The 13,452-nt window shown below is 45.3% G+C and overlaps 1 protein-coding gene across 2 annotated transcripts in view; it reads left to right on the top strand.

Moving 5' to 3' along the window:
- The window catches only part of LOC120320186 (protein phosphatase Slingshot homolog 2-like), a 145,536-nt gene that overhangs the window by 103,974 nt on the left and 28,110 nt on the right, over positions 1-13,452 (top strand). For both annotated transcript variants that reach the window (XM_039369706.1, XM_039369707.1), the window contains 3 exons: positions 5,557-5,678; positions 9,802-9,870; positions 11,663-11,728. In XM_039369706.1, coding sequence (XP_039225640.1) covers positions 5,557-5,678; positions 9,802-9,870; positions 11,663-11,728 — 257 coding nt within the window. The remainder of the gene's footprint in view (positions 1-5,556; positions 5,679-9,801; positions 9,871-11,662; positions 11,729-13,452) is intronic.

Below are 13,452 nucleotides of genomic sequence, written 5' to 3'. Positions count from 1 at the left end.
AATAGAATAATAGAATGGAATAGAATGGAATGGAAGAATAGAATAGAATAGAATAGAATAATAGAACACAACAGAGTTGGAAGGGACCTTGGAGGTCATCTAGTCCAACCCCCTGCTCAGGCAGGAAACCCTATACCAGTGGTGGCGAACCTATGGCACGGGTGCCAGAGGCGGCACTCGGAGCCCTCTCTGTGGGCGCACGTGCCGTTGCCCCAGCCTCGCCTCTGCCCACGACCCCCTCCTCCCCAGCAGCCCCCCTGGAGGAGAGTCGCCCCCAAGTGTGGCCCACGCGGAGCAACGCAGCCAAGGACATGGCAGCCAGGCAGCGTAGACAAGACTCTGCCCTCACGCCCCATCCTGCACAGTTCATGCTGCAGGGCGCGGGCAGAGGGCGTGGCCGCAATGGCGCTGCTGGGCTGCCTGGTGATCTGCGGCGAGCCCTGGAGGTTATGAGTGGTCCTGTGGGCAGGCGGGGCAGGGGATGGGGGGGGCAGAGCAGGGGAGGGGCCGGGGGTGGAGTGGGGGGCGGGGCCAGTTTTGGGGCACTCGGTCTCTAAAAGGTTCGCCATCACTGCCCTAGACCATTTCTGACAAAGGGCTGTCCAGTCTCTTCTTAAAAACTTCCAGGGTCGGAGTTGTTAAGTTTTTAATTGTGGGGTTCAGCAGGATTGGGATTGGAAGCAAGCTTTGCCAGTGGCACCCCCTCCAGACAGGCGCCCCATTGGCCCTGGGGTGGAGGGGAAGATTCACCCTTAATTCCTCTTCCGCGGAAAAGCTGGTGCGGTGTTTCGAAAGCAGGGCAAAGCCAGCATCTGCTACGACTTCCTTCCTTAGCACCTTATGCCCGCGGGCACCACCAGACCTCGTGGGTGCACTTCCTCTCGGCTTCTTGGAAATGACTTGGCGCTCGTTGCTGCCCCTTTCGTGCCCGTTGTGTCAGTGCGGCCCTGGCGGCTCCATCCAGGGTGGAGGGGACCCTGGTGTGTGTGTGTGTGTGTGTGTGTGTGTCTTTGGTTATTCGGGTTTTCTCCCACGTCAAATTGGAAGTGTCTTAGGCGACATTTCGACGAAGTCTCATTTGTCATCTTCAGGCTGGTGTTTTCGGCTTCGTGCCTCCATTGCTCCTGGAGGCACGAAGCCGAAAACACCAGCCTGAAGATGACGAATGAGACTTCGTCGAAACGTCGCCAAGACACTTAATTTGACGCGGGAGAAAACCCGAATAACCAAGGACCTATATACAAACACCCGCAAAAACCTCAGAAAACACACACACACACATATATATATAACCAAATAAATAAATGTGAGCACCAGGGAGTGCTAAAAAATTTAATAAAATTTAGTAAAATGTCAATAAAATTACAATAAAACCAATAAAACGCCTAGCTTTCGTCAGCAACTGCTGACATCATCAGGGCTCAAAATGCCGGTCAGTAAGAGAGTCCTCTTTATAGATTGGCCAGAATCTGCACCCGGCTCCTAGATCTTGTCATTGGGCCTGATGGAATAGGCCAGTGGTTCTCAACCTTTCTAATGCCGTGACCCCATAATACTGTTCCCCATGTTGTGGTGACCCCATAATACATCACCGGATGCCAGGGGCGTGGCCAAAGAAAAGGGGGGAAAAATGGCGGACAGCCTTGTTTGGCGACCCCCGTGAAATGGTCGTTCGACCCCAAATGGGGTCCCGACCCACAGGTTGAGAACCACTGGAATAGGCTGTTTCCTGGTTTCTTATTAGCAATAATTGCTTTCTTGCATTTCTTGCTTGTGTAACTGTCATCGGGTGTTTTCTCTTTGCCAAATTCGGGGTTTGATGGAACGTCCCCCCTCTTTTTTTGCTTTATTGCCACACCCACTTTGTTTAGTTGCACCCCTCCATCCCCCCTTTCCCCACTTTTTGAGCCCTGGTGATGTCAGCAGTTGCTGACGAAAGCTAGGCGTTTTATTGGTTTTATTGTAATTTTATTGACATTTTACTAAATTTTATTAAATTTTTTAGCACTCCCTGGTGCTCACATTTATTTATTTGGTTTTAAATATGGATATACCCAGGGATCATATTTTTAGTGTAATTGTTAACATACATACATACACACACACACACACACACACACACGCATGCATACATACATACATATATATATATGGCCCTCCTAGTGCTGAGACAGTTCTTGTGTGAAGCTGGGCACCCAACACAGGGTGAGTCTGCCTATCTATGCTTGGTTTCAGTCAAGGAGAATCTTCATAGCTCAGTTGAAAGGAAAGGGTCCCTGGTGGTCTCTGAGCTGGGTGGTCTTCTTGCAGACGTCTCATGACCCAAGTAGAGAACAACATCAGGGCTAGAAAGGAGGAGGAGGAGGAGGACGATGACAATGGGGTCCTTGGTGCCCTCTGAGCTGGGTAGTCTTCTTGCAGACGTCTCATCCAACTAGGTAGCATCATCAATGCTAGAAGGGAGGAGGAGGAGGACTGTGGGGTCCTTGGTGCTCTCTGAGCTGGGTGGTTTTCTGGCAGACGTTTTGTGACTCAACTAGGCAACCTCATCAGTGCTAGGAGGAGGGAGGAGGAGGAGAAGATGAAGGAGGAGGAGGAGGAGGAGGAGGAGGAGGCGAAGGAGAAGAAGAAGGAGAAGGAGGAGGAGAAGAAGAAGGAGAAGGAGGAGGAGGAGAAGAAGAAGAAGAAGAAGAAGAAGAAGAAGAAGAAGAAGAAGAAGAAGGAGAAGGAGGAGGAGAAGGAGGAGGAGGAGGAGGAGGAGGAGAAGAAGAAGAAGAAGAAGAAGAAGAAGAAGAAGAAGAAGAAGAAGAAGAAGAAGAAGAAGAAGAAGAAGAAGAAGAAGAAGAAGAAGAAGAAGAAGAAGAAGAAGAAGAATAAGAAGAAGAAGAAGAAGAATAAGAAGAAGAAGAAGAAGAAGAAGAAGAAGAACAAGAAGAAGAAGAAGAAGAAGAAGAAGAAGAAGAAGAAGAAGAAGAAGAAGAAGAAGAAGAAGAAGAAGAAGAAGAAGAAGAAGAAGAAGAAGAGAGCTGTGGGGTTCCTGGTGCTCTCTGAGCTGGGCGGTTTCCTTGCAGACGTTTCATGACCCGACTAGGGAATGTCATCACTGCTAGGAGGGAAGGAGGAGGAGGAGGACTGTGGGGTCCTTGGTGCTCTCTGAGCTTGGCTGTTCTCTTGTAGACGTTTCATGACCCGACTAGGGAACATCATCAGGGCTAGATGGGAGGGGGGATTGTGGAGAGGAGAAGAAGGAAGGGGAAGAGGGAAAGAGGAAGGAATAAAGGAGGGAAGAGGGAGAGGAGGATTCTGGGGTCTTTATTGATCTCTGAGCTTGATGGTTTCCTTGCAGACGTTTCATGACCCAACTAGGGAAGATCATCAGGGCTAGGAAGGGAGGAGGAGGAGGGGAAAGAGAAGGAGGAGGAGGACTGTGGGGGTCCTTGGTGCTCTCTGAGCTTGGTGGTTTTCTGGCAGACATTTTATGACCCGTCTAGGTAACGTTATCAATGCTGGACACTGATGATGTTCTCTAGTTGGGTCATGAAACGTCTGCAGCAAAACCACCCAGCTCAGAGACCACCACGGATCCTTCATATTCTTGGTTTTTATAGGGAAGGAAAAAGAGGAGTGTGCAGAATGTCTTGAAGCAGATTGCTTCCTACCCTGGTAGCTGTGTGCCGGTTGTGGGGGTACGGGGGGGGGGGGAGGCAGAATGGATTCTGGAAGGATGGTTGGGTTTGGGGCATCTGCCCAGTTTTTATGACCTTTTATTTGCCGTGGTTGTTAAGCGAATCACCCTGGTTGTTAAGTGAATCGCATGGTCGTTAAGCAGATCCATCTCCCCTCGTTGACTCGGCTTTGGCCCCAGAATTTCCCTTGCTAACCAAGACCCTTCTCAAGTCAGGCAGGCAGGAATTCCTGAGCTTTTTTGACAGAGCCGCTAAGCAAATCGCCGTTAAGTGAACAACACCGTTGTTAAGTGAATCTCCCCCTGGACGTTGCTTATCAGCTGGGAAGGTCGTAAGTGGCGGTCCTGGGACCCTGGAATCATCATAAATGCTGGCCAGTTGCAAGTACCAAAACGTTGATCACGCCACAGTGGAGAGCCTAAGGCGGTCATAAATGTGAGGACTGATTGTAAGCCATTATTTTTAGTGCCATTGTCAATTTGAACTGTTGCTAAACAAGTCAAGGACTACCTGTATATTGCTCCCCTTGCAAGCGAGATTATGGGTGTACAAAGATGGAGCATGTAGCAGCCGTTAAACAAATGCTTGTAAGTTGAGGACTGCCTGTAACTAGCAGTGTTGTTGTTGTTGTTAGTTGTGAAGTCATGTCCGACCCATTGTGACCCCATGGACAACGTTCCTCCAGGTCTTCCTGTCCTCTACCATCTTCTGGAGTCCATTGAAGCTCACGCCTCCTGCTTCAGTGACTCCATCCAGCCATCTCATTCTCTGTCATCCCCTTCTTCTCTTGCCCTCCATCTTTCCCAGCATCAGGCTCTTCTCCAGTGAGTCCTTTCTTCTCATTAGGTGGCCAAAGTATTTGAGTTTCCACTTCAGGATCTGGCCTTCTAAAGAGCAGTTGAGTTGATCTCCTCCAGGACTGACCGGTTGGATCGCCTTGCAGTCCAGGGGACTCGTAGGAGTCTTCTCCAGCACCAGAGTTCAAAGGCCTCCATTCTTTGGCGCTCGGCCTTTCTTATGGTCCAACTTTCACAGTATTTTGTTTTTAATCTGAAGAAGTTGTGTCTGTGTTGCCCGGACAAGCAACATTGCGTCTGAACACACCCCGAACTGGTCAAATTAAACAGGGATCGCCAACATCCTGGTTGGCAAATTGATCACAGGCTTGGACTAGGACAGGGTTCCCCAACCATTCAGGGTTGGCGGGTGGGGCTGCGAACACCACGATGCTCATGGCCATGTTGCCATGGGTGGGGCCATGAACACCTGCAACGCTCGTGGCTATGCTCACACAGCTGGTGCCGCAAACACCCGCAATGCTTGTGCATGTGGGACAAGCACCGCCATGCTCATGGCAATGCTCGTACAGGTAGTGCCGCAAACATGCACGATGCTCATGCACGTATGGCCGCAAACACCTGCAGCACGCATGGTGACACTCGCATGGGTGGGGCCGCAAATGACCACGACATAGTGATGCTCACGTGGGGTACAAACGCTGCAACGCTCAGGGCGATGCTCGCACAGGTGGGGCCGCGAACACCCACGACACTCATGGCAATGCGCATGCAGGGCACAAATGCTGCAACGCTCAGGGCGATGCTCGCACAGGTGGGGCTGCGAAAGCCCGCCATGGTTGTGCGCGGGGGGCCACAAACAACCGGGACACTCTTGCTGAATCTCGCACGGCTGGGGCCGCATACGCCCATGACGCTCACAGTGACGCTTGTGTGAATGGGGTTGCACAAACGCACACGCTTGCGCAGCGGCCAGCCGTTCATGTGGCCCGGTAGTGGGCTGTGGCCCACAGGTTGGAGACCCCTTCCCACTCTGTAATGCTGTAAGGGTCTCTGTTGTGTTTCCTTCCCAGGCAGTGAGACTGGAGAGCACCTATCAAAACCGCACACGCTACATGGTGGTGATTTCGACAAATGGCCGGCAAGACACGGAGGAGAGCATCGTCCTGGGGGTGGATTTTTCATCCAATGACAGGTGAGTTACGATGCTCTGCAAGGTTCTGGTGCGCACGTGCACGCGCACACACACACACATACACACACACACCGAGGCAGGAGTATCCAACCTTGCCCCCTTTAAGACTTGTCTAGCCATTGTTGGAAACGTAGACAAAAACCAGGCACATACTACCATCTTTGGTGGACATGCCCTAAAGCCAGGGGTCTTCCAACTTGGCCCTTTGATGACTTGGGGACTTCAACTCCCAGAATTCCTCAGCTAGCGTACCTGGCTGAGGAATTCTGGGAGTTGAAGTTCATAAGTCAACAAAGGGCCAAGTTGGAAGACCCCTACCCTAAAGCCAAAAGATTTTAATAATAATAATAATAATAATAATAATAATAATAATAATAGTAGTAGTAGTAGTAGTAGTAGTAAAGTTGGAAGAGACGTTGGAGGTCATTTAGTCCACCCCCCTGCTCAGGCAGGAAACCCTATACCATTTCAGACAAACGGCTGTCCAGTCTCTTCTTAAAAACTTCCAGTGTTGGAGCATTTACTGCTTCTGGAGGCAGGTGGTTCCACTGGTTAATTGTTCTAATGGTCAGGAAGTTTCTCCTTAGTTCTAGGTTGCTTCTCTCTTTGTTTAGTTTCCATCCGTTGCTTCTTGTCCTGCCTTCAGGTGCTTTGGAGAATAGCTTGACTCCCTCTTCTTTGGGGCAGCCCCTGAGATACTGGAAGAACTGCTATCCTGTCCCCCCTCGTCCTTCTCTTCATTAAACTTGATCCAGAATACATATATGGTTAGAGAAAACGATTAAAAAACATACAGATTTTAAGCCAGAACTATTTTTGTTAGGTATAATTGTAGGAAATGGTGAGAAAGCGTGTATAGATTTAACATTACATATATTGACGGTTCCTTTCTCTCTGGCTCAGTTTTCTAGCCATCGATAGAAATTGTTCCGTGTTCTAAAGTATTCTGAATCTTTTTCCTCTTTTATCTTCAATGTCAATCTGTCCATTTCCGCACAATCTAAGATTGTCTTAATCAATTCTTCCTCCGTTGGTAGGCTTGCCTTTTTCCAATATTGAGCAAATACTATTCTTGCTGCAGTTAATACATGTAAAATTAAGTATGTAGATTCTTTCTCCTAGTTTCCTACTATTCTGCCTAACCAAAAATAAAAAATAAAAAAAATTCTGGCTGAAAGTCTGTATGTTTTTTAATCATTTTCTCTAACCATATGTGTATTCTTGACCAAATTTTTTTAGCTTTAGGGCACGTTCACCAGATATGATAGTAAGTACCTGGTTTTTGTTTACATTTAATAATAATAAAGTTGGAAGACATAATAATAATAATAAATAGAAAGACTGTGGCAAAAGCAAGCAAGGGTAGTACCAATAGTCATAGGCTCCTTGGGTGCAATCCCAAAACAACTGGAGCCCCACTTGAACACCATTGGCATTGACAAATTCGCTATTAGTCAATTGCAAAAGGCGGCCTTGCTAGGAACTGCTTCCGTCCTGCGACGATACCTGTAATACCATCAAACATCCACATCTGCCTATCCCAGGTCCTGGGTAAGGACTCGATAGGTAGACAAAATGCCAAATCCAGTCTGAACATCTGGCTGACTGTGCGATGATCAATAATAATAATAAAGTTGGAAGGCACCTTGGAGGTCATCTAGTCCAACCCCCTGCCCAGGCAGGGAACCCTGTACCATTTCAGACAAAGGGCTGTCCAGTCTCTTCTTAAAAACTTCCAACGTTGGAGCACTCACCGCTTCTGGAGGCAGGTTTTTTAAACATTTTTGCTAATCTCACCGGTGTTAAATCCCATCTATACAACATTTTGTATAAGTTTTCTTTAAATGTGGCCGAAGGGGGGGGGGGACAGCCGCTGTTAAGGGCCTTTCCGGGATGGGGATATATTTAGGGACGTTCTCCACTCCCCTCCACTCCTTCCAAAGACCCCAGCAACAAGGCTAAATTGAGGTTGGAAATTTGAAGCAGGTCAGGAGGGACATATTTCCAACAGCCAGGAAAGCAGCAGACGGCTAGACACAGCGGGGGTGGGGTGGGCAAACTGCCCCCCTGCCCAAGCTGGACCAAAATCAAGGTCAAGGAATCAGAGCTCAGAAATTTCAGCTCTTCCTCCCTTTAAGATCGAGCTGGGGGGAAAAAAAAATCAACATTGAATAAAGAAATAAACAAGCTGGAAAAAAAAAACCAACGGTAAATACGAATAAATTCAATAAAAATAAAATAAATGAAAGCCGAAAATAATCAACAGTAACATAAATAAGCGAATGAAAAAAATAAAAGCTGTAAAAAAAAAATCTGCGGAACATAAATAAGTGAATAAATAAATAAATAAAAGCTGTTAAAAAAATCAGCGGGAACGTAAATAAGTGAATAAATAAATAAAAGCTGTTAAAAAAATCAGCGGGAATGTAAATAAGTGAATAAATAAAAGCTAAAAAAATCAGCGGGAACAAATAAGTGAATAAATAAATAAATAAAAGCTGTAAAAAAATCAGCGGGAGCATAAATAAGTGAATAAATAAATAAATAAAAGGTCTTCCTCTCTTTAAGAACGAGCTAAAAATCAGCATTGAATAAAGAAATAAATAAGCTGGGGAAAAAAAACCCCAATGGTAATATGAATAAAGTCAATAAAAACAAACAAATGAAAACTGAAAATAATCAGCAGTAACATAAATGACTTGGACTAGATGACCTCCAAGATCCCTTCCAATTTTATTATTATTATTATTATTATTATTATTATTATCATTAAATCAAAGCTGTAAAAAAAATCAGTGGGAACATAAATAAGAATAAATAAATAAAAGCTGTAAAAAAATCAGTGGGAACATAAATAAGAATAAATAAATAAATAAAAGCTGTAAAAAATCAGCAGGAACGTAAATAAGTGAATAAAAAAAATAAAAGCTGTAAAAAATCAGCGGGAGCATAAATAAGTGAATAAATGAAAAATAAATTAAATTGTAAATCAGCGGGAACAAATAAGTGAATAAAAAAATAAATAAAAGCTGTAAACAATCAGCAGGAGCATAAATAAATAAATAAAAGCTGTAAATAATCAGGAGCATAAATAAGTGAATAAAAAATAAAAGCTGTAAATCAGCGGGAACAAATAAGTAAATAAAAAAATAAAAGCTGAAAAAAATTAGTGGGAACATTAAGTGAATAAGTAAAAGCTGAAAAAATAAGCGGTAAAATAAATTGAATAAAAAATAAAAGCTAAAAAAATCAGCGGGAACATAAGTGAGTAAAAAAACAAATACTAAAAATCAGCAGGAACATAAGTGAATAAATAAATAAAAGCTGTAAAAAAAATCAGTGGCAAGAAGTATGTGAATAAAAAAATAAAAGCTGAAAAAAATTAGCGGAAACATTAAGTGAATAAAAACTAAAAGCTGAAAAAATAAGTGGTAACAAATAATCGAATAAGCAATAAAAGCTAAAAAAATCAGCGGGAACATTAAGTAATTTAAAAAAAAGCTGAAAAAAATCAACGGGAACATAAGTAAATAAAAAAATAAGGTAAAAAAATCAGCAATGGCGTAAATGAATAAAGGCAGTTTATTCACTTATTTACATTAAGCTGATTTTTTTTTTAATGATGAACCTCCGATTTTGGAACAATTCACAATAAAAAAAATAAATAAATTCAGAGCCCATCAAATTCATATTTTTTTTAAGGAAGTTAAAAAAATATAGCTAGTCCTCAACAACCACAATTTAGCTCAAACTTTCGGTGGCTACAAGTCATAAAAGAGCCAAGGTTTCCCACCTCTGGTCTGGACTACCTACGCTGGCCATAGGCACCATGCATTGACCTGGGGCTTAAGTGCGTTCAACACAATTGTGTCTCACATCATTGGAAACAAAGTAGGATGGTGGGTGGGGGAGTGAGTTGGTCCTGGGTTCAAGGCTCCGAGATTGCTACGAGCTTATAATAATAATAATAATAGTAAAGTTGGAAGGGACCTTGGAGGTCATCTAGTCCAACCCCCTGCTCGGGCAGGAAACCCTACACCATTTCGGACAAATGGCTGTCCAGTCTCTTCTTAAAAACTTCCAGTGTTGGAGCATTTGTTTTTTTTTTTTATTGGTCCTACAGCACCGTTTGCACAATGGGGCTGGTCCTGCCGCTCTGGAGCGATGCCCTCATCCATTTGGACGGCGATGGGTAAGCACTGGGTCCCACCTGAGCTTGGGACTCCCATCTTCCCTTCCACCTGATGCCCCAGATTTTCTTCCCCGACAGCATTGGGTTAGTCTAGAACAGTGTTTCTCAACTGTAGAGGGGTGGACTTTAAGAGGGATGGACTTCCACTCCCAGAATCCCCCAGGCAGCATGCTTTAAGAGGGGTGGGCTTCCACTCCCAGAATCCCCCAGCCAGCCTGCTTTAAGAGGGGTGGATTTCCACTCCCAGAATCCCCCAGCCAGCCTGCTTTAAGAGGGGTGGATTTCCACTCCCAGAATCCCCCAGCCAGCCTGCTTTAAGAGGATTTCCACTCCCAGAATTCCCCAGCCAGCCTGCTTTAAGAGGGGTGGACTTCCACTCCCAGAATCCCCCAGCCAGCCTGCTTTAAGAGGAGTGGGCTTCCACTCCCAGAATCCCCCAGCCAGCCTGCTTTAAGAGGATTTCCACTCCCAGAATCCCCCAGCCAGCCTGCTTTAAGAGGGGTGGACTTCCACTCCCAGAATCCCCCAGCCAGCCTGCTTTAAGAGGGGTGGGCTTCCCCTCCCAGAATCCCTCAGCCAGCCTGCTTTAAGAGGGGTGGACTTCCCCTCCCAGAATCCCCCAGCCAGCATGCTTTAAGAGGGGTGGACTTCAATTCCCAGTATTTGGCTGGCTGGCTGGAGAATTCTGGGAGTTGAAGTCTACCCGTCTTAGAGTTGCTAGTTTTGAGAAACAGCTCTAGATGTTCCCCTTGTTGGTACAAATCTTATATTTCAGTGTCGAGGGACACACAAGTGTGTGCCGACATTCCCCACTTGCTCCTCTTGTGTCCAAAGAGATGCTGAACCGTGAGGAGGAAGCTTCCGTTTGTCCATCCGTAAATCCCACGTCTCCAATTTATTAGTCCATTTTCAGGAAGGGAGCGGGCGGTTCGGGTCCTCTAGCCCAGTGGTTCTCAACCTTTTTAATGCCGTGACCCCCAACCGGTCGTAAGTCGAGGACTACTCAACCGGTCGTAAGTCAAGGACTACTCAACTGGTGCAGCACCGTTTGCAGAATGGGGCTTTTGGCGGGCTCAGAAGGGCAGAGACAGCCTGGACAATTCCTATTGGCTTTTGAAAGCCAATAGAATTAGACTCTATTCAAGAGAGTCTATTCTCTCAACCCCACAGGTTGAGAACCACTGGTCTAGCCCAAGGAACGGAATGAGTTCCTTTCTTTTTTAAAAAAAAAATAATGATGATGATGGTATCCTGGTTTCCTTCTTATTGCCAAATTGTGGGGGACGGATGCCCTCGTGCATCGGTTCTCCAGGCCGAGCCGGCTCCCCCAAAACCGAGAAAGAGGTGTTGAGATTCTTCTCAACCTTCTCCTTTTTCGTCCCCCCACCTGTAGACCGAAATCTTTGCCCAACTAAAGCGGATTATTTGCACCACAAAACGTAGATCGTGAAAACTGTTAAGGAGACGCTGTCTTCACCCTCTTTCTCATACACAAATTGCTCCAGTGGAAAGCAGCCCCTCCCACCTGGAAATCCAGACTACAGTCCACCACAGTGGGGAAAAAAAAAAGGATAAATATTTTTTTCTTCACTTTAAACCAGTGTTTCTCAACTTTGACAATTTTGGCAAATGCTGGCTGTGGAATTCTGGGAGTTGAAGTCCACATGCCTTAAAATTGTCAAAGTTGAGAAACACTGGTTTAAACTTAATTGTTTGAACTGCCCCTGGGGATATTATTCTCTTTGGAAAAGTTAAGAGTTCAGATGCTTCAACCCTTCTTTTCTTCCTGCAGGGGCTTCAGCGTTTCCACCGACAATCGCATCCACATCTTCAAACCGGTGTCCGTACAGGCTATGTGGTGAGTCCATTTCTACTTCCTCCGTGTGGCTAAATCCCTCGGTCCATAAGGACCCGCAGCCAGGTGACCCTATAGCGTTTTCAAAGTGGCAGTGGCCCTTTTCTTGGCGGAGCTGATCTCCACAGCTATACTGCTCTTAAACGTGGAGGCTCCACTTCAGTCTTCAATCTTGCAGGCGCCCCTATCCCTGGACTAACCAGGTTTATTGCCTGCTCAGCATTTTTTTGGGTAGAGGGTTATCTGGATCTGTTGAGTGATGCACATTTTTAATGGCCAACTTAATATCAAAGAAATGGTGGAGTAGAATCGTTCAAAGCAGAATGCAAAAGGAAGGGGGAAAGGAAACGGGAATAACAAAAATTAAAATATTTTTTTAAAAAATAATTAAAATAATTACAATGAATTGTTAATGACAATAGCAATAATAATAACGGGGTTGGATTAGATGACCTCCAAGGTCCCTTACAACAACATCATCATCATCATCATCATCATCATCATCATCATCATAATAATAATGTTGGACGGGACCTTGGAGGTCATCTAGTCCAACCCCCTGCTCAGGCAGGAAACCCTATATACCATTTCGGACAAATGGTTGTCCAGTCTCTTCTTAAAAACTTCCATTGTTGGAGCATTCACCGTTTCTGGAGGCAAGGAGTTCCACTGATTAACTGTTCTAACTGAATAAGGGGTTTTTTTTGTAAATTTTTATTGATTTTCTAATATTACATTTAAATATTTGAAAGCAAAGGTGGCGGCTGAGTACAATAATTCTATTACACATAGATATCATTAGTACAGTTCTCAAATTGTTACAATCCCCATTGCCTCTCTTTCTGTCTCATATTTTAATTAATACAATTCTTGTTCTGTCAATCAAATAGAAAGTAACTTTCTAATATTTATCAATTATTTTTAGTTAATATATATCTCAGTTGTTTTAACTTTCAGTCTTGACCAGGGATAGGCAACCTTGGCTCTTTCATGACTGGTGGACTTCAACTCCCAGAATTCCTGAACTGGCATGGCTCAGCTTGGAAACCTCTCCCTTTCCCCTCAGCATGGCTGGCTCAGGAATTCTGGGAGTTGAAGTCCACCAGTCATGAAGCGGCCATAGTTCCCCCATGCTGGCTCAGGAATTCTGGGAGTTGAAGTCCACCAGTCATGAAGCGGCCATAGTTCCCCCATGCTGGCTCAGGAATTCTGGGAGTTGAAGTACACGAGTCATGAAGGGGCCACAGTTCCCCCATGCTGGCTCAGGAATTCTGGGAGTTGAAGTCCACAAGTCATGAAGGGGCCATAGTTCCCCCATGCTGGCTCAGGAATTCTGGGAGTTGAAGTCCACAAGTCATGAAGGGAGCCATAGTTCCCCCATGCTGGCTCAGGAATTCTGGGAGTTGAAGTCCACAAGTCATGAAGGGAGCCATAGTTCCCCCATGCTGGCTCAGGAATTCTGGGAGTTGAAGTCCACCAGTCATCAAAGAGCCAAGGTTGCCTACCCTGCTTTAGACAATCAATGACCTACTCCATTTTTCTCCATTTTAAATTTTTCATTAATATTTAAATTTAACATTTAATAATTACCATTTCCACACGTTAGATGACCCCAATTCCTTTATCACCATTCCTCCCAAAGTCTAATACTCAGGATACACATCTATATAAGTTCTCACCATCTACATCAGTGGTTCTCCACCTGTGGGTCGGGACCCCATTTGGGG

This window comes from Crotalus tigris, unplaced genomic scaffold, assembly GCF_016545835.1.
Source record: "Crotalus tigris isolate CLP2741 ecotype Arizona unplaced genomic scaffold, ASM1654583v1 scf7180000021203.308827, whole genome shotgun sequence".
Classification (NCBI taxonomy): Eukaryota; Metazoa; Chordata; class Lepidosauria; order Squamata; family Viperidae; genus Crotalus; species Crotalus tigris.
The sequence above is the reverse complement of the archived record's forward strand: the minus strand, read 5'-3'. Positions and strand labels throughout refer to the sequence as shown.